The sequence below is a fragment of the Podarcis raffonei genome, chromosome 2 (genome assembly GCF_027172205.1).
Source record: "Podarcis raffonei isolate rPodRaf1 chromosome 2, rPodRaf1.pri, whole genome shotgun sequence".
Taxonomy (NCBI): Eukaryota; Metazoa; Chordata; class Lepidosauria; order Squamata; family Lacertidae; genus Podarcis; species Podarcis raffonei.
The window spans coordinates 49,568,014-49,586,449 of record NC_070603.1 but is presented as its reverse complement, the minus strand read 5'-3'; the positions used below and the strand labels follow the sequence as shown (position 1 = coordinate 49,586,449).

The following is an 18,436-nucleotide window of genomic DNA, read 5'->3' as shown; positions in this document are numbered from 1 at the left end:
CCATTAGTGGGCAACCACCCTAAACTATTTTTAAAAGCATTTAACTGATTCTCTAATGCTCCTTATTATGGCTGAGGGCATGACCCACTTGGAATAACATCCAAGGCTATTCTCTCTTCAGTTCTAAAGCCAGACTTTCCTGGGAGGGGAAGGGAATAGAGAGGGTCCAAAGGAAGCCCAGTGTTTCAGAGATCATGTATTGTAAGTTAACTGATATGGACCACTTGCTGGGGGCTCTGCCCTATCCACGCTCCCTTTTGTTTTCAGGTATGTGTCATGTTCACTCAAAAGATTATATGGCCAAAAGAGGACTATAGGTTCCCCATCTCTGGTTTAGATTGGAAGCTCCTTGGGGAAATATTCATTGACAAAGTAGAAGGGCAGGAAATGACTGGATGTTGTGGCACACTGTATGCACAGCACTCTACAAAAATTCAGAAATAAAACGGAGAACGACAGAGAATTCCTAATGCTCTGGTTCTCATTTTCTTTTGCTGGGTGCATAATGTTTTTACCTTGGATGCACCTGGCAGTATCATTAAAAAAAACAAAACCACTTCTCTTTTTACAAGGAACTGTGCCAATCACTCACGTTGTGCTTCCTAATACCCCATTTGGAAGTCTCCCATACCCCTATCAAGCATTTAATAGCTAGATTGCATTTCTTGAAACATCAGTAGTGTATAAATGTGTCTATTCATATAAAGTTATAGCCACGTATTTTGGGATTAGAAAATCTCCCTAACTTGATTCACCACCAGGCAAAGGGACAGAAAGAAGTTATAGTCTGGGAGAAGCTGGGAAGAACATTGCTTGCCCTGAGTAGGTGACTAGCTACTGTATTAGAAAAGTTAAGTCTGGTTAAAAAGAGAAAGCATTTCTACCACCAGAGGGTAGTACAAGAGTGAGGAAAAAAGAAGAAAAATGTGATTTCACTGGAAGTTCTGGAACTTGAGAATTTTGAATAAAAGACTAACTTGCTGGGTGGCTTTCCCCTGCGTTGCTGTCTATAAATGTGTGGCTCTGGAAAACTTAGTGGTCTATGAAAAAATATCCACCAAAGCAGGGGGAACATGTACTAAAGACTTTTGTGCATCTTCCATAGAAGTCAGGTGGGACATTTAAATCTTATACAGCTATCCTTATATGTCTACTCAGAAGTAAGCCCCATGGAGTTTGATGGGAGTGTGCATAGGACTGCAGCTTTTGCTCCAAGAAGAGTGATTCTGGAGGTTTCAATGGAATGAGAAATGGTAAATCATAGGTCACCATGAGATTCTTGAAGGAGGAATCTGTCCACTTGTATTCCGCAATGCCTCATGCATACTAATGGTGTTGTAATGTAGTAGCTATGTAAAGAAACAATAGAAAGAATGACAAAAGAGCAAGCTAAAATGACTGGGTGATATCCAAGGTTAGTCATAGTAGACCCACTAAAAGCAATAGTCTTAAGTAATGGAATCTACTCAGAGTGTGACTTAGTTTGTTTTTAACCACTGTCCTAGAACCAAGTAATGCCCAGAGAGATAATGATGAAAATATAACTTTTTAAAAGTTATGTAATTCCTTCTGTCCAATGAAACAAATCATGCTAATAAATGTGTTCTCTGTGAAATCAGATACGGTCTCCATAATATGGCAAACACACAAATGTGCAATTGTCACTTTCTAGTGCCTAGAGGAATGCTTCTAATTTCCTTTGTATTTAATTTATTACCTGTGGCCAACCACAGAGCTCGATCCAACTGCCTAGGTTTCTGCTTCCAGTTTCTGTGACCCACTGAGTTTGGATCACCAAGTGGGCAAAGTAAACACAGCAGAGCTTGCCTTTTGAAATCCAACTGCTTTGTCACAGAAATGTATTCTTTACTGCTTTGGTTCTCACTGAAAAGTGATGGTTCCTCCAAACAAAGATTCAGGAATATAAGACCTTCACAGGTATTTAAAGGAAATGAAGACAACCTAAAACTGTGTGGTTGCAGTGGTGGGGAGAGTAGAGATCTTATTTCTACAGTAGTAGCCAAAACATTTCAGGTGACATGTAGTTTCAAGGTAGGGGTTGCTCCTTGGATCTCCCAGGACCAGGTCACCCACTTTTCAGAAAACTGGGAACAAGGATGAAGAGAACAGGGAATCAGATTGCTTCGTAATGAACTGTGCTTAATTTATAAGTGTCAGAGGTCAGTCCTGACTGGGGTTGCCTTTTCAGTCCTGCTCCGCATGAGGGCTGCCTATGATGACTTAAGCAACAAAGACATTTTGATTTATTCATACTGCACTTTTTTTAAAAGAGCAAACAGTGTAAGTTACGCCAGTTATCCATATGCTTACCTTGTAAGGTAGGTCACTATTATTATTTTATGACTTGTAGATGAAGGGCTGTGGCTGAGACATAGTGGCTTGCCCAGCAACCACTAAGGGTCTTTTCCTCCCCATTGTTTGGCATACCTAACAACAACCACCCCACCCCCCAATAAGGGTACCTAAACTCTGAGAAATTAAGAAGAGACCTGATGTATAAGGCCAAAGGCTGTTCTCACAGTGTCCAACCAGATATGGGAAGGTAAATGCAAAGCATAGGAACTCTGCACAGGATCAGGCTGCACAGTCACAACCCTCGCATTCCTATGTATGCTTATGTTAGGGGGGGGGAGGACTGTTAGGGGGGCAGTATCAACGCAATTGGTCAGTTAAGTATTTCTATTGTTTTACTTGATGGGGAGGCAGCTGCTTCCCTGCCCCTTCTCGGCTATGCCCATAAAACTGGGTAAAAATGTGCAACCCTTCCTGCACACAGGAAGTCCCCCCCCCCCATATTTCTGGTGGTGAAAGTAGTCTGGCCAATTAAACCTGGTTGGCAAAATGAGTTACATGGTTCTCATGGCTGTACACTTCTGTGCTTCTGGGGGAAAAAATCAAAGCCCTAGAGAGGATCCAATAAAAAGCCAGAAGTTTATTCTTTGGTGGAAAATAAATACCTGTACAAATAAATTAATTCTCTAATAATTATAATTCCTCAGGTTTCAGGCCTGAATCCTATCTCAAATAGCTGTAATACCACGGAAATATTTTTGGGAAGGGGAATAATTTACCTCAGCCTTGACGATACAGCGGGTTCGTGCTAGTTTTTAAAAGGAGAAATGAAAGAGCCGGAAAGCCTGGCTGCTGTGTGAGGCGTCACGGCGGAAAAAGAAAGGCGCTTTGCTTATGCTCAGAGGCACTCTTTCCCCCTCGGCCGTGAGTGAGCCTGGCGCATGGAGCCCAAGCTTCGCGAGGTATCCTGCTGCAGCTCCTCTAGCGCGACGCTGAAGAGGACGCCCTGCGCGGAAGGCTCCGCTCTGCCCGCCCCTCCCTCCTTCCAAAACTTTCGCCCGACCTTCCCTGCCAAAGTTCCGAAGTTTGGTGACGTCAGCGGCGCGGCCGCCAATCCGCGCCGAAGGTGTTATTTTGGGGAGGGGAGGGGGGCGGCTCCTCCGGCTCCGGCGCCCGCCTGCTTCGCCTTGCCCAGTCCATGGAGAGGCGGCCGGCTGCGAGCGCCCCTGGATTGCTCCCAGCTCCGGCGGCTCTGATCCCGGGACCTGGGCGCTGCTGCTGCTGCTGCTGCCGCGGTCTCCAGGGGACAGGCTGGGCTTCCCGCCAGGCGCTTCCGAGCGCGCTCCTGGGCTGCTGAGCTCCGTGGCTCCTTCTCCAGCAACCGGTTACCTGGACTGCGAGGCAGAGCAGGATCGGGCAGGTTGTGGCTTAAGCAACGGACCGGCCCCCTCTCGTCCACCCGCCCGCCCGTTTTGATCCTGTGCGCTTTCCGCCTGGGCTTGAAAGGCAACGCGACGATCCGTCCGGGGACTCGGAAAGAGATGCCTCCCGCACCGCCGGGCTTCCCTCGGCTGCTCTGAGATCGCTGCGTGGCGCCCTCGAGGGCTGCTGGTTGGGATTCTCTTTTTCTCCCTCCCCACTTTTGCCCGGAGGAGAAGGCGAGCATGCTGGGCGCAGGGAGAACGAGCTGGGGGCGCCTTGGGCTGCTCCTCTTGGGGATGTGGAGCATCGCGCTGTGGCAGCGGACCGAAGGATGCCCGAGTAAATGTACCTGCTCCGGATCCAATGTGGATTGCCACGGACTGGGACTCCGAGCGGTGCCCCGAGGCATTCCCAGGAATGCGGAGAGACTGTGAGTACCAGCCGGAGGAGGGGGAGGCTGCTTTGCCCGCCAGGTTGCCGAGAAGGAGACTGCTCCTGCCGGGCGTAGATTAGACACAGCTGTTAAAATAAGATAGCCTAAGATAGAAACGGGGAGAGTGGTGCTTTCGCCGGGTTGGACCGCTGGCCACTGGCAGCTTCAGGGCACTGAAGTTCCTGGGGATTGTGAGCCACGGGGAGGTGCCGGGCTGCTCCTCTTAACTTCCTGGCAAGCAACAGAGCTCAAAGCACTCCAGGAAGAGAGAGCCTTATAAAGAGCCTTTGTGGGTTTCTTTTCTAATTGCATAGCAGCTTAGCCATTGTGTGTAAATGCTCAGGAAGGAAAAGAGGGAGTGTGTGGTGGGAGAACCACATGCAACAAGTATGCTTGGCATTTTTCCACATGATGCTCACTGGAATGTCTCACCAGACTTTGCGCTGGCTTACTGACATTTGCACATCCACATTCGCTCAAGGTGCTTCTGCTTGGTTGCAATTGGAGGGGGCATCTGACTGCCATGGTCAATATGTAGGGTCCTTTAAGCCTAGGCTGGTTTCTGGTTGCCTGCAAGGCTAACCCGAACAGTCTGTGACTAGTTCAGCCTCTGCCTGTTTCTACAGCTGGTTTTCCACGCGCATTACATAACGTGTGTGTGTGTGTGTGTGTGTGTGTGTGTGCCTAGTGGATTTGGGGACAGATGGGCCCAAAAGATCTTCAAATAAAGAAATCCAAACATAAATGGGATGTGTTAAGTGACTGGAACCTTACCTTTCCCGTGTCTTGATAGATTCACTAAAGCAGTTCAGGAAATAGTCATCTCATCCCTGATCTAATGCGTGATTAGTTTTCATTTAGCATTTAGTAGGTTTATGAAACCAGCCATATAGCCACAAATGAAAAGGCCTACATATTCCTCAGAAGTGAAAGAGCCTTATGGCACCTTAAAGACTTAACAGAGTCATTGTGGCACAAACTTTCATGAACTAATGACACTACATTGGATGCCCAACTTGTTATATCCTCTGTTGGCTAAGGATGCGTACAAGAACCCATTCCTATTACACATGGGTACAGTTTTAAAAATGTAAACAGTGAGGCTTAAGAATCATAAAATGCAGGGAGTAGGTCTTTAACACTTGTGTTTACAAAATGGATAAACTGTGTGTGTGTATTAATCATTCATAATCTCTCTCTCTATATATATTATCTATGTATCTATCTACGTATATGAAATCTGCCAACACAACACTTCATGCATCAAATGCACTAGTCTATGCCACAGTGTTTCTTGAAGGTGTCGAAAACTGTATTTCTGCTATGGCAGACTAACACAGATTTTTTATATATTCCTAGTTACTGTTCTGTATTACTTTCCAAATACTTAAATGCCTAGTTGCTTTCGTTTGTGCACCCCATTGCCCTCTTTGTATCAAGTAATTTAATGTTGCTAAAACTTTAATCTAAAATTCTTGGAATTTTTTTAAAAAAACAGATAGGCCATTGGTTCATTATAGCAAAATCCCATAGGGTCATTAATATGCCCTCAAGTATCAGTGGTCTGTTGGTGTTTCCTGCTTGGCATGGGGTTGGACTCGATGGCCCTTGTGGTCTCTTCCAACTCTATGATTCTATGATTCTAAGTATTTAAATACCATCTTTAGGACCAGCTAATGCTCATGCTTGCACGGTGAATATCGGTCCTAATGAAGGCACAGCTTTGCTGACCCTGTGAAATCCTTACAGATAAGTTCCATTGTGAATTAAGTGGATTTAGGTCTAAGTACATGTGTTCAGTATTGAGGTGTCAGTTATACAGCTGGAAGCGTGCAGAACTGAACACTTCAGATCACCTTCGTACCGTTTCACTATCTGGAGCCAGTAATAAATGAACTGAAGTATGGCTGAAATATGTCTTCACATGGCTAGTGACTGAGATTCTAAAAGCTTAAACTTGATTTATGAACATCTTCAAAGGAAAAAGGCTAGCAGACGGATCTCGACAGAACCTTGCATTTGAAGTTCTCTAATAATTTCACTCTACCCTTATGAAAAAAGAAAACATAACATTGAAAATGAGTGTCAAAATTTTTCTTTTGGAGCTGAATCCTTTTGGTTCCAGATGTTGAGCTTCAATCAACAGTGACATTTGATAGGGTCAAAAAACATTTGAAAATATGGTGTACAGTATACTGAAAATTATGACCCCACACTGTTATGATCTTAGTAATGTTGTCATCTTAGTAATCACACCATGTTGACACTTTGAAATATGAGTCTGAATAAACCTTCAGAACTACAATTTATCACCAAATGTTGAATGTTTTAGTTGGTAGTATGGACCTGTGGCCAGAATTAGGCACCTCTCATGCTTTCTGTGCGCCTGTGCAAAGTTAATGGAGATGTACCTAGTTTTGTGCCAGGACAATACAGCTTTAGCCAAAGTCTTTTTTTCCTCTTGGAGGCAGGTGTTCCAAGAGCTCCCCAACCCAATTGCAAACTATTCCCCTTTTTGGTGAGAAAAATCCTGACCAAATCTAGGTACATATAAGATTAAATACCTACTTCCCTGCTCCTCCCTGCATCCTGCTTCTTTTTCCATCAGTCGGTTGGGACAGGCACCACTATCACAAGCTGGTACTTTGGAGAAAGTTCCACATTGGTATGACAGGTATTGCTTGTGGCCCTTGGGGATAACAGGTCTGAAAAAGCAATAATTTTTAGTCCATAGCGAAAACTTGATGCATTTGTGGAACAATGTTGTGAATCAAAATGTAGGAATTGATGTAGCAGAGTAGTATTTAGTTCTGCATGCCTTTTAGTTGTGTGCTGCTAAACCCTCTACTAGTTTGCCATTTTTAATATGCCAGAAGACATGGAATAGAAGCCTGCACACCAGCTGCTTAAATACTCCAGCTTGATTAAAGTAGTTTGCAGTGCAGTTCTATACATGTGTACTGAGAAGTAAGTTTTATTGTTTTCAATGGAGCTTACTTCCAGGAAAGGGTTTATGAGATTGCCACCTTAACTTTCTCTATCGGATTTGAGTCCAGGCAATGCAGTTCACATACAAGGGAATATGCCTTGTTGCACTCAGTGGGACTTACTGCGGAGTAAGCATGACTAGGATTGGGCTGTAAATGTCTTAAGAGTAAAATAATACCCTCACATTTTAAATTATCTGTGCCCTCCTCAGTGCGCAAATAGTAAGAGCAATCAAGACTTTGCCAGAGTGAGATATGAGAAAAGCAAAACCTGATAAAGTTTCACGTCAGTGTATCATGTGAAAAGCCCCACATAAGCCAAGAAAGCAAAGAATTCACCAACAAAATGAGAATGACTTTTACTGCGAGGATTTAATATGAGCCAGCTTTTTGCCGTTCCTTTTGCTGTTAATACATATGAGCTTGTGTTTTGGAAATCACATTTAAACCCTCAAGTATCATTACGATTCTGTTTTTCCCAAGCTAAAGCAGGAATTGTAAATATATTTCAGATTTAGACTTGCCTGAACTTAGTTAAGTGATATATATATGTGTGTGATTGCATCCAGACCTCTTAAACCTACAATTTAGCTTGCTGCTTATGGTCAAATAAATCCATTCTTTCTTAGAAATAAAACCTAAATTAGGTTCCATTCCTATGCATGCTTTACTTTGGAGTATGTCACATTGAACTCAGGTAGGACTTATTTTCCAAGTAAACATGGGCAGTCTCTTGGCCACATGCAGATATGGGATGGGGGTTATTGGTGTAGGAAATTGTAGAGTGTGATTGGAAAGAACCCTGAGATTATGACCACAGTCAATCTAAAACAAATGTCACTGGGAAATAGCATAGTGACATGGTGGCCTCCAAAAATTGTTGGATTACAACTCTCATCAGCCCTGATCATTGGTCATGCTGGCTGGACCTGATGGGAGTTGTAGTCTGACAACATTTGTAGTGTGCGGTCTTGGCTACCCCTGGAAACGTGTATGGCCTTCATGCCTGATCATTTGACTTTGGGGTGAGGGGGCTGAACCTGAGTTGCAGTGTAAGTGTGTTGGGGGTGAATCAGTGAGCAGAACTAACTAATAGAGACAAACTTCATACTCTGGGAATCACTACTTTGTCAGAACATTTAAAAAAGATGAAACAGACATTTAAGAAATAACTTGCACTGGCAGTCACATATATTGCAATGCAAACAGTTTTTAAGATTTAGCCCTTGGGTTTGTGTGCTTATGAAATCTGTACTTGTAGCAGAAGTTCTTTTCCTGATGTTTGTGCCACAAATGCAGAATTTGGGGAGCTTGAAATCAGATGTCACAGCTGAAACTGGTTTCTTTCAACCTTGTTTGTGATCATTGGTAAGCATTTAAAATGAATTTTGTGCCGAAAGTGTTCCTGACTGGGACAAGTCTCGGGCTGTTTCTCTACTTTGCTTTCCAACCAGGAGCAAGAAAAATGAGCTGCTTGTTTTGTCATAATATCTGCAGCAATATATTAAGAAAATGTCTTTGTTAGTGGCAATTAGATCCTCAAGAAATCAAGCCAAAGCCTTTTAATTCTCAGTTAGATAGTTCTGTAATGCTCTAACTTGAAGAATACCTCAGGAAGTTATATTACATAGAAATTGTTTATGAGTACTTCAGATTACTTTATTGAGTCTCCAAGTCCAGCAGGGATGTGTCCCTCCAGATGTTGTAGGAACAAACACCCATCAGCTTTAGCCAGCATGGCCAATGGGTGATGGGGCTTGGAGTCCAACAAAATCTGGAGGGCCACAGGTTCCCTATTCCTTGATCTAGTCTAAACTAGAATCACTAGAAACAGTTTTAAGCCCCTTCATAGTTATCCCAGAAAATTGTCCCTTCAGCAGAAGACTGCAAAGCGTTACTAAGGTTAAAAGTTCTTTACTAATTTATGTGCAGTGTTACATTTATATTCCACCTTTCCTCCAAGAACCTCAAGGTGGCGCACGTGTTTTCTTCCTCCCCATTTTGTCCTCACAACAACCCTGTGAGGGAGGTTAGGCTGAGAGACTGCGACTAGCCTAGTGTTATCCAGTGACTTTCATGGCTGACTAGGGATTTGAACCCTTGGCCCCCAGGGCCTAGTCCAGCACCCTAAACCACTGTGGGTAGGTTGCCACCTTGCAAATGGGACACCAGATGCGTACACATAGCTACCCCAGTGCCGAAGATGGTGGGGCTGCCATGGATCTTCTTTCCCTCCTCAGTTCGCAGTCTCCTCCCCTCCCACCTTCCTCACCACATGTCTGGAGACTGAAGCAGCAGGTGAACAAGGGGCAGGCAACTGTACTGGGGAAAGCTCAAGTAGGAAAAGCCACAGAATTTGGATTTAAAGATATGCACTCCATGTCTGGGTTGCAAGACTGACTCAGGGTGGTTTGTGGGAGTGGAACTCTGCTTGCTAAATGGAACATTCCCTTCCTGTCCTCTCTATGTGTCCCCTAACCCTCCACAGCAGATTTAGAGGGTCATGAAGAGAAAGGAGAGGTTCTGCTGCTTGAGAAGAAGCCCATTTTGCTTATGCATGGACACAATTGGCTGTAACCCAGAAGTGGAATAAAACTCTTCCCTCCCTGCACCTGGCTGGCTAGGGTTTGCTTCCCCATCCAAACACCATTTTCTGCAGCCTAAAACATGTTGCTTCCCCTGCTACAGGATAGGGCTTTGGTGAGTTGCACATTGACAGGCCTGCTTGGGAGAAAAGACACTGGAGTGTGTTTGACCTGGTGGAAGCATTGGAAATGGCTTACCTTTTCTATTGATTTGCCAGTTGAAATATTTGCCCCCCCTGCACTGTATGCCCCACACATGGGACTTACCACTAAGCTACAGCCTACTAATGCTTTTTCGGCTAGCTGGCACAGTTGGATTTTTGAGAAAGTGCCCTGAGAGCTATTCACAAAACGGATGTGTTGGGGTGTGTGGCATATTAGCTGCCGCATCTCTAAGAGAGGACCACAAAATAGTGCTGAGATGCCTCCCACCAGTCACCCTATCATGGGTGGGCACTGCTATGCTATCTCACAGAGAGAAGCTCTTTGCACCTCTTCTCTGTTTAGAACAGATGGCATAGTGGGCTTCCAATACTAGCATACAATCTGTACTTGCGGACAAGTTTAAAGGGATGTGTACACTGCAAGAGAGGCTGAGCCAGATAGTGAGCAGGAAGAGAAAACAGTGAGTCCTGTATTGTGGATTTTTACTGAGACCTTTTGGAGGGTGCTGGTGGGCACACTGGTGCCTGTGGGGATACCACTTGGCAAAGGTGAAACTGTTGATGTGCCTATATTAAGTGGCCTGTGGTTCTGTTTGATCAAAAGCTGCTAGCAATTGTTATAAAGCACAGTAACTGTCAGAGAGCAAGGATTGCTGCATTTTGCAATACACGGCCTACTTTAGGCTTGCCTCTCAGTGTCTCTTGCAATTCTCACAGAGCTATGGTGATGTTAGCAATGTCACACATAAGCCTAAATAAACAATGCAGAAATTCCTTAGTGATACATCCTTCTAGCATCAGGAAGACTAAATACAGAGGACACAAATGGTGGTTAAAACAAAAAATACTTACGATGATTCACATAGTAAACACACAAGAGTGCCTACCATCTGCACTGCAAGAACCCACAGAAAACTATTTTCTTCTTAAACCTCAAGAAAGGAAAAAGTCAGATGAAAAAGAATTTAGGTTAACTCTGTGTGTTTTTTAGCCACTTCCTCCCCACCCCCAAGGATGTTCGCAAATACCTTTCACATGAGCAGGTTCTGCTGCTGCATAGTTAGAGCATGTATGGTCTTCATTTTCTTAGTTGGATTAAGATGTGCTGCTAAAAGCCATAATTCATTATGCACTTCCTGTTCACAGAGTGTGGGAACTTTAAAAAGCACCCCTAATAATGGAGACTTGCTTGCCCTAACAGTCCCTTAAAATAAGTTTAAACAGGTAGTACTGTCCATTAAAAATGTTAAGCTTTGTGAGAAGTGCAGCTTCTCTTAAGGAGGTGCACACACACACACACACACACACACACACACACACACTGTATAGTATGAGTTACACTGACTGGGAAATAAAGGCTTGGATATATCTAATGCCAATATGATGTATCTGACTTTTAATCTTCCTGCGGAAATGTTGATGGGTCACTTTTAAAACAACGCAGACGTGCTGCCCATAACCCAGCTGTGGGTTCTTGGTAAAACTGAAACATGCCATCTTTAAAAAAATATTGTTTACTGTCTGCCCTTTGCTGCTGAAGAACAAATAGTCCTGTATCACAGACAGCTCTGAAGGCATTTTGCCAAGTTGCATGTGACCAAGAATTAATAATAATTCTTATGAGCCTTCTTTTGTCTGTCAAATTTAATTTGAGCAGAGCAGTCGGCATCAGAGCTGACTTTCAGATATACCACCACAGACGCATGCGCACGCACAGAGCCTCAAATGACTTGAGGATGCGCTGAGAGTTTAATTTTATATGCATCTCTTTTATCAACTTAAAATATGTGTCTTTGGTGCTCAAGGTGGCTACTCCGGGATGTTCATTCGGTGCTTACATGCAGAAGTGAGACAAAGTGGATACCTAAGAAAAAGTACAGTAGGTTCCTGTTTTTTGTGAGGCTCTCATTCTGCATGGGCTTCGTTTGTTCTCTCAGGGGAGCAGCATGGAATGAAGTCTGCACTGATGGGACTGAATATGGATTGGTACCACATTTTCCTCCCCATTTCAGAACTAAGGTGTGGAAGGACAGCTTGTTCAAAGGGTTGATTTCAGTAAACATCTCCCTATTCTTTATGGCTTAAAGCGTCCTTTAATTATTCATTTCCTGATTACAGTCCACAGTTGGCAACGGTCTCTCCCACCTCATGTGTTTTCCAGTGGCTCCTTCTCCTGGTTACCAACTCTTTAATTCATTTCCTGAACTGAGCTAAATAAAGGGCCACTACCTGGGAGAACCAGGAATTGATTCAAAACACCCCAAATGGAGAGATCTTTGTGGCCTGTAATCCTAAACACAATTTCTAAGTAGTAAGTCCTGAATAGAATTTACTTTTGATTAAATAGTATCTTGTCTGTGAGAAGGAGCACTGCAGGTTGTTGTGGGGAACAGAGTGTCATATTGTGGTGTGTGTGCCACGGTTTTAATTCGACTTTCAGCTGATTGCTGAAGACCATCACCTTAGAAACATGCAAGAGCCCTTGGACTCAGTTACGCAGCTGCGAATAAAATGTTTTAAGTGCAATATATAATGGGACACTTCAATGTATTTTTTTTTAAAAGTCTTTTAAAAAGCATTTTCAGAATGGTTTTTATATGTGTGTTGATTTCACCCTTGTGTGGAAAAAGTTCTAAAACAGAGGCTGGAGATGCAGCAGCCATAAGTAACCCCACAGTCCCCCACACCCTGATCAGGGAAACACAGCAAGGCCTGTATCTGTTACCAGTTGGAACAGGGGTAGGAAACCTAAGGCCCGGGGGCCAGATGCGGGCCAATCGTCTTCTCAATCCGGCCCGCGGATGGTCCGGAAATCAGCGTGTTTTTACATGAGCAGAATGTGTCATTTTATTTAAAATGCATCTCAGGGTTATTTGTGGGGCATAAGAATTTGATCATTTCCCCCCCTTCAAAATATAGTCCAGCCCACCACATGGTCTGAGGGAAGGTTGCTGACCCCTGAGTTGGAGGGTTCTTGTGCTCTGTTAGTCAGACAGACAGACAGTCTCTCTCTCTCTCTCTCTCTTTCTCTTTCTCTTTCTTTTACTTTTCTAACATGTAGATGGGAGCTGCTTTCCTGTTCTGTTACCCCACACTGCTGATAATTATAATTTGTGTGTGAATACAAGAACTACAAGGGTGACCGAGTTGCCTGTGCCTTTACCACTGTGGCTCTTGATTGGGTAGAAAGGGCATATGTGATTGTCCCCACCTATGTACTTCTGGTATTCATGGATTTCCTGCAGTAGTTTTTGTTGGTTTAGCTTAGTTTATTTAATAACTTGCTTTTTAAGTCCCAAGGGACTCTCCCAGCGTGACTTAGAATTGTTAAAACAACAAGAAAACAGTAAATAGTGATAAAACAATCTAGTGGCAAATCTGATTGGGATGGCATTTAATCTACTGGAGGTGCCCACAAAGATGGGGGGGGGGGGATTATCACTTAGTTGCCCTCCTATTGCAGACCTCTGTGGAAAATCCATTGTTCGGCTTGGGGAAACCCTCTAAAATAGTGTGAAAGGTGACGTGGGGGTAGGGCTGTAGCAGGAAGAGGGGGACATAGAAAATCACCCCCTTCCTCTTTGCTTAGCAGCCAGGAACATAGGAAGCTGCCTTATACTGAGTCAGATCATTGGTCCACCTACCTCAGTATTGTCTACCCTGACTGGCAACAGCACCCCAGGCTTTTAGGGAGGGTTCTCTCCCAGCCCTTCCTGGAGATGCCAGGGATTGGACCTGGGACATTCTGCATGCAAGGCAGATGTTCTGTCACTGAGCTATGGCCCTTCCCTCCATTGGACACCGCCACTGGATCAAAATCTGCATGGAATTATGTAGTGGATTTCAACCAATAAATTAAGCCATTTGAGCAGCCAGAAATCCCAGTATAAAAACCAAATAAAATACCAAGGCTGCAATCCTATAGCAATTATTTGAGCATCATTCTGAAGGACTTACTTCTGACTAGACATGCAGAAGATAGGTTATACAATGTCTAAAAATAAGCTCCTCTCCTAGCACCCAAAAGAAATCAAAGTCAGTACCAGGAGAGATTTGCACTGTTGGTACACCACAACTGAAAAGGCCCTATTTATGGTCACCCCTCTTCTCTAAAAGTAAGGGTACCCAGAAAGCGGCCTCTGATCTTAATACATGTGCGAGAAGCCCATCCCTAAGGTACCCAGATTACACCATGGGGAATTGGCTATCATTAAAGGGTGGGATTCAGCTAACAAGTTCCACCAGCGGAAGCCTATACAAGGACTTCTGCTGGTGCCATGGGGCTTCCCTCCTCTGCTTCGCTTACTACCCCACTGGGATACCGTACCTCCCAGAACAGTGCACCAGGGAGCAGTGTAGAAGAGTGGGCAGACCACTCCATTAGGCAAGCAGAAATGCTTACACTGATGGAGCGATCCTATGTTGAATTCATCCTGCAGCTTGGTGTGACCAAATGGGCCTCCCTCCCCCCCCTCCATATTCCTCTCTGTCTTCTGCTTGGAAAGAAACCTGCACCCGTAGCACCCTGCTGTAGACAGTGCTCACACAAAGCAATGTGTTTCCTCAAGCGAAGTGTTTCTGAGATAATAAATTAATAATGATTTCACACTACAGGATTTGTGTGTGCTGCGTGTGCCTCTCCAAACAAGGATAATCTACTTGCTGAACACAGGTTCTGAGCATGTACAGTTTGAATAGTCGGGCTCAGGCATGCTGACCGTGAAGTTTTTATGAGGTTTGGAGTGTTGTGTTACATAAATGCTTAAATGCATTCTTGGATGGAATGAATAAAGTTCTCCTGACATCAGGAACATTTTGTGTTTATAGCCTGATTTGTGGAGTTTAGTTAGCTCCAGTATCTCCCCCAAAATGGCTGGATCAGACCTTGGTGGTTGGTTTTTGCTGAAAAAGTATTTATTAAGATTAACTCTCTACACTAGTTGGTTTCCAGGAGCACAGTAGAAGCAGTGGAGGAACGGAGCGAAACCATGCAGCATAGACTCACACACGTTAATGTTCTCATTAAACCATAGTTTGTTTTTAACTGTTGTTTAATGGGGAATGCAAACGAGGCTACCTGGAAGCAAGAGGTGCCAATAATTGTGGGTTAGTCCAGCCCATCTCTCATTTTGAATATTCTCAGTTAGAACATGTTGAAATATGGGGAAATTTGAGCCTTGATTCCAAAAGTAGGCCCAGGATGTTTTGGTACTTGTAAGGCTTATGCTGTTATCTACTGCTCAGATTGCTTGAAGTGTTATCGGTCTGAACACTCTCAAATGTGGAAGCAAGTCGGCAAGCAAATAAGTAAATGGATTCACTTCGCAAACTCTGTTGTAAACTGCAGGCCTTTTATCCTATCTATCCCAAAAGTGAGACAGTGGCATGTTTTACTGCTAGCTTGATTAAAAATTAAGTGTTATCACAGGCTGAGGTGCACGTAAAACACTTGTAGGTCTGCTCAGACCGCTCCTGACAGCCTCTGGTCTCCTAACAGCTTCTCAATTGAGAGTTGGCAAAATACTTGCATTTTGCCTAAGCAGTAGCCTTCAAGGGAGGCGGGGGGGGGGCGGATATCTGCTGTAAATGGCCAATAACAAAACAAACAAACAAAAAACAGTGAAATGCTTGGTTTGCATTTCAACAGTATAAGCAAGAATCCAGTTGTCTAGTGGCTTGGTAACAATTTTAAAACATGGGAAATATATTAGTTAATCATATGGATGCAATCAGTCCTATAGGTATTGCATCTTAATGCAGCTAATGTTTTCTGCACCAGTGCAACAGATATACAGGTGCTTAAGGTGTTATAAGGGCTCGGTTCACCACAAAAGTTCAATTACTACAGCAGCATGTACATGGTACTATTATTATTATTATTGTATCCCACCTGTTCTCCCAGGAGCATAGTTCTGCTCCCCATACCATTTTTATCTCCACAACAACCATGTGAGTAGGTTAGGCAGAAAGCTAGGCTTCATTCAGATGCTCGTATCTCAGTTGATTAATCCAAGATATGCACCATATCTTTGAATTTCTCCTTCCCTCCTCTCTTCTTTTCATGCTTCAGCTGAAGAATTTCAGGGTTAATTAACCATAGTTTTGTCTGATGTCTAAACTGGGAATACCAGGATTAGAACAAAGGGTGCTTCCAGACGGGTGTTTATTGTGGTGTTGGTTCTCCTCATGCATGTAAGGTTTTTGTGTGTGTGTGAAGTCCACATGATGTCATCGACATCAAAATGCCAGTCCATATTTCTCTCCCATTTAATCTTGATTTACCTTTTCCGGGGGAAATCCAATAAGTAAAAAAAGCTGTTCATAATGACTTGTTTGCAAATTAAGCCCCCATCTGGAAACATCCAAAGTAGCATTGTAAACCACAGCTTGAAGTTAGTTTAAGAACCTGGTTTGCTCTGAGCCTGGCAACAATAATTTCCCAGTATGGATGTAACAAGAAACTATAATTAATTAGCTCAGGGAGACTTCAGTTGTGGCACATAAGAAGGGAAGAGGGAAGTGGTAGCTTGGGGAGAGAATGAGTAGCGAGCAGAAGACTTGTGCACAACTCAGCTTCAGAGAGCAAAATGTCATTGCAATATGAAGAGCTAAGAGTAAGGAAATCTTTTTTTCTTTTTCTTTTGCCATACTGATGAATGCAAAAACTTTTAAACTAATTAATGGGAGCTGCAACAAGCTCTTGTAGTGTGGAGTGTTCCTGTTCAGAGTCCAAGCCAGCCAAGCCATGGAGAACTGAGCTTGCTATTAATGTGTGTATACACGCGCACATACACATGTATGTGGTGAAGGTAACTCATTGTAACAGCACAGCTGAAGCTGCACATGGATAATGCCAACCAAATTGGCTTCACACAGAATGGTATCAATTATCTGGGTGTTGTTTCACTTAGAGGAAAAAGAATTTCTTTAGAGAAAAATCTGGTCAGGGCTAGGAATATTGACAAAATTGATGCCAAGGGTTACTTCCTTTGTGGGCCTGGGATGGCCTTCCAAGCGAGAGAAAAACCTAAGGATGGGCAGATAATTGCAGGTTTTCATTTTCATTTTAGCAACTAAAAACCCTAAAGTCATTCCTCCACACATAATGAGCCACCACAGTCTTCTTCTGCATCATCACAGTGGTTGTAGCGTTTTAACTTTTGCTGTGTTGAGCAGCCAAGCTGGCAGACTACATCAATGAAGAGATTTTATTTCATCCCTTTTCCTTGCCATGGCTTATGTAATTCCTTTCCATGGCAACTCCTTCCAGAGATGCACCAGCTTTCTGGCTGGTTCCTCCTACTACCGTGGGAATGGTTCGACCTGTTTGCTAGCCATTAGGAATTCAACCTAAGATTGGGGCAGGAGAATACTCAATTCTTGTGTTTTGGCCCCAAAGGAAGCATCACTGGAACACTGGGAGTTTGTCTCTCCACACAACTGGCAGTCTTAAAATGTCAGCTGTGTGCTAAGTAGGTAGATTAGGAATGAACACCTGCTACTATAGTCATATGTTGTTGCATTCCAGCTCCCATCAGCCCCAGCCAGTGTGTGTAATGGTCGAGGGTGATGGGAGTTGTCCAGTAACATTTGGAGGGCCTAGGTTAGCCACCTTCGAGTTATAGGATTAAGCTGACACTTGTTAAAAATCATAGCGAGGCAGCATATAGATACTCAAGAAAATGTAGAGCTACGCAATCATCCTCTGCAGATGGAATAACAAGTATATTACCAGATTCAACTAAAGAGTCCTGCTAGTGGAAGCCTGTGCAAGAACTTCTGGGAGTGTAACGGGGCTTTATCCCTCTTCCCTGCTCTGTGCCCTCTGTGCCCCCCATATTTGCTTGGGGGGCATTGGGAGAACCGCCATAACAGTGCATCAGGTGGAGAGGAGGGGTCATTCAATCTAGCAAGCTGAAATATTTGCACTGATCCAACGATTGCCATAGCGCTATGCTGAATTCCTCACAGAGAGTCACAGCTGAAGGAAGATGGATCGCCCTACAAAAGAGATCCAGGATGACCTTCAGGAGTATAGGGAAGTTGGGTTGCAACCTGGAGATTCCCTGCTGGCTTTACATTTGCTGCAGAATTTTGAGATGAGGCAGCTTTGCTTATTTCTGCCTCTTTCCTCCTTTTATTTATCACCGTCTGAGCAGCAACATCTAGAATCCTGGTTCCTACAAGAAGGAAGGGAGAGGGAAACAAACAGAAGATGTGACTACAGCTCCTGGGCAATGACAGCAAAAATAATGCTGGCTTTCTTAATTAGAGTGGTACCTCGAGTTATGAACTTAATTAGTTCTGGAGGTCTGTTCTTAACGTGAAACTGTTCTTAACCTGAGGCACGCTTTCGCTAATGGGGTCTCCCGCTGCCACCATGCGATTTCCGTTCTCATCCTGGGGCAAAGTTCGCAGCCCGAGGTACTACTTCCGGGTTAGCAGAGTTTGTAACCCGAAGCGTTTGTAACCCAAGGTACCACTGTAATTTTGTTGGAGGTGGTATTACCGAGATTAGTGAGCAGTGTTGAT

General features: G+C 43.9%; 1 protein-coding gene across 2 annotated transcripts in view; it reads left to right on the top strand.

Moving 5' to 3' along the window:
* The first annotated feature begins 3,938 nt into the window (after positions 1-3,938).
* Positions 3,939-18,436, top strand: part of SLIT3 (slit guidance ligand 3) — a 405,171-nt gene continuing 390,673 nt past the window's right edge. For both annotated transcript variants that reach the window (XM_053376507.1, XM_053376506.1), the window contains exon 1: positions 3,939-4,165. In XM_053376507.1, coding sequence (XP_053232482.1) covers positions 3,978-4,165 — 188 coding nt within the window. In that variant the 5' untranslated portion in view covers positions 3,939-3,977. The remainder of the gene's footprint in view (positions 4,166-18,436) is intronic.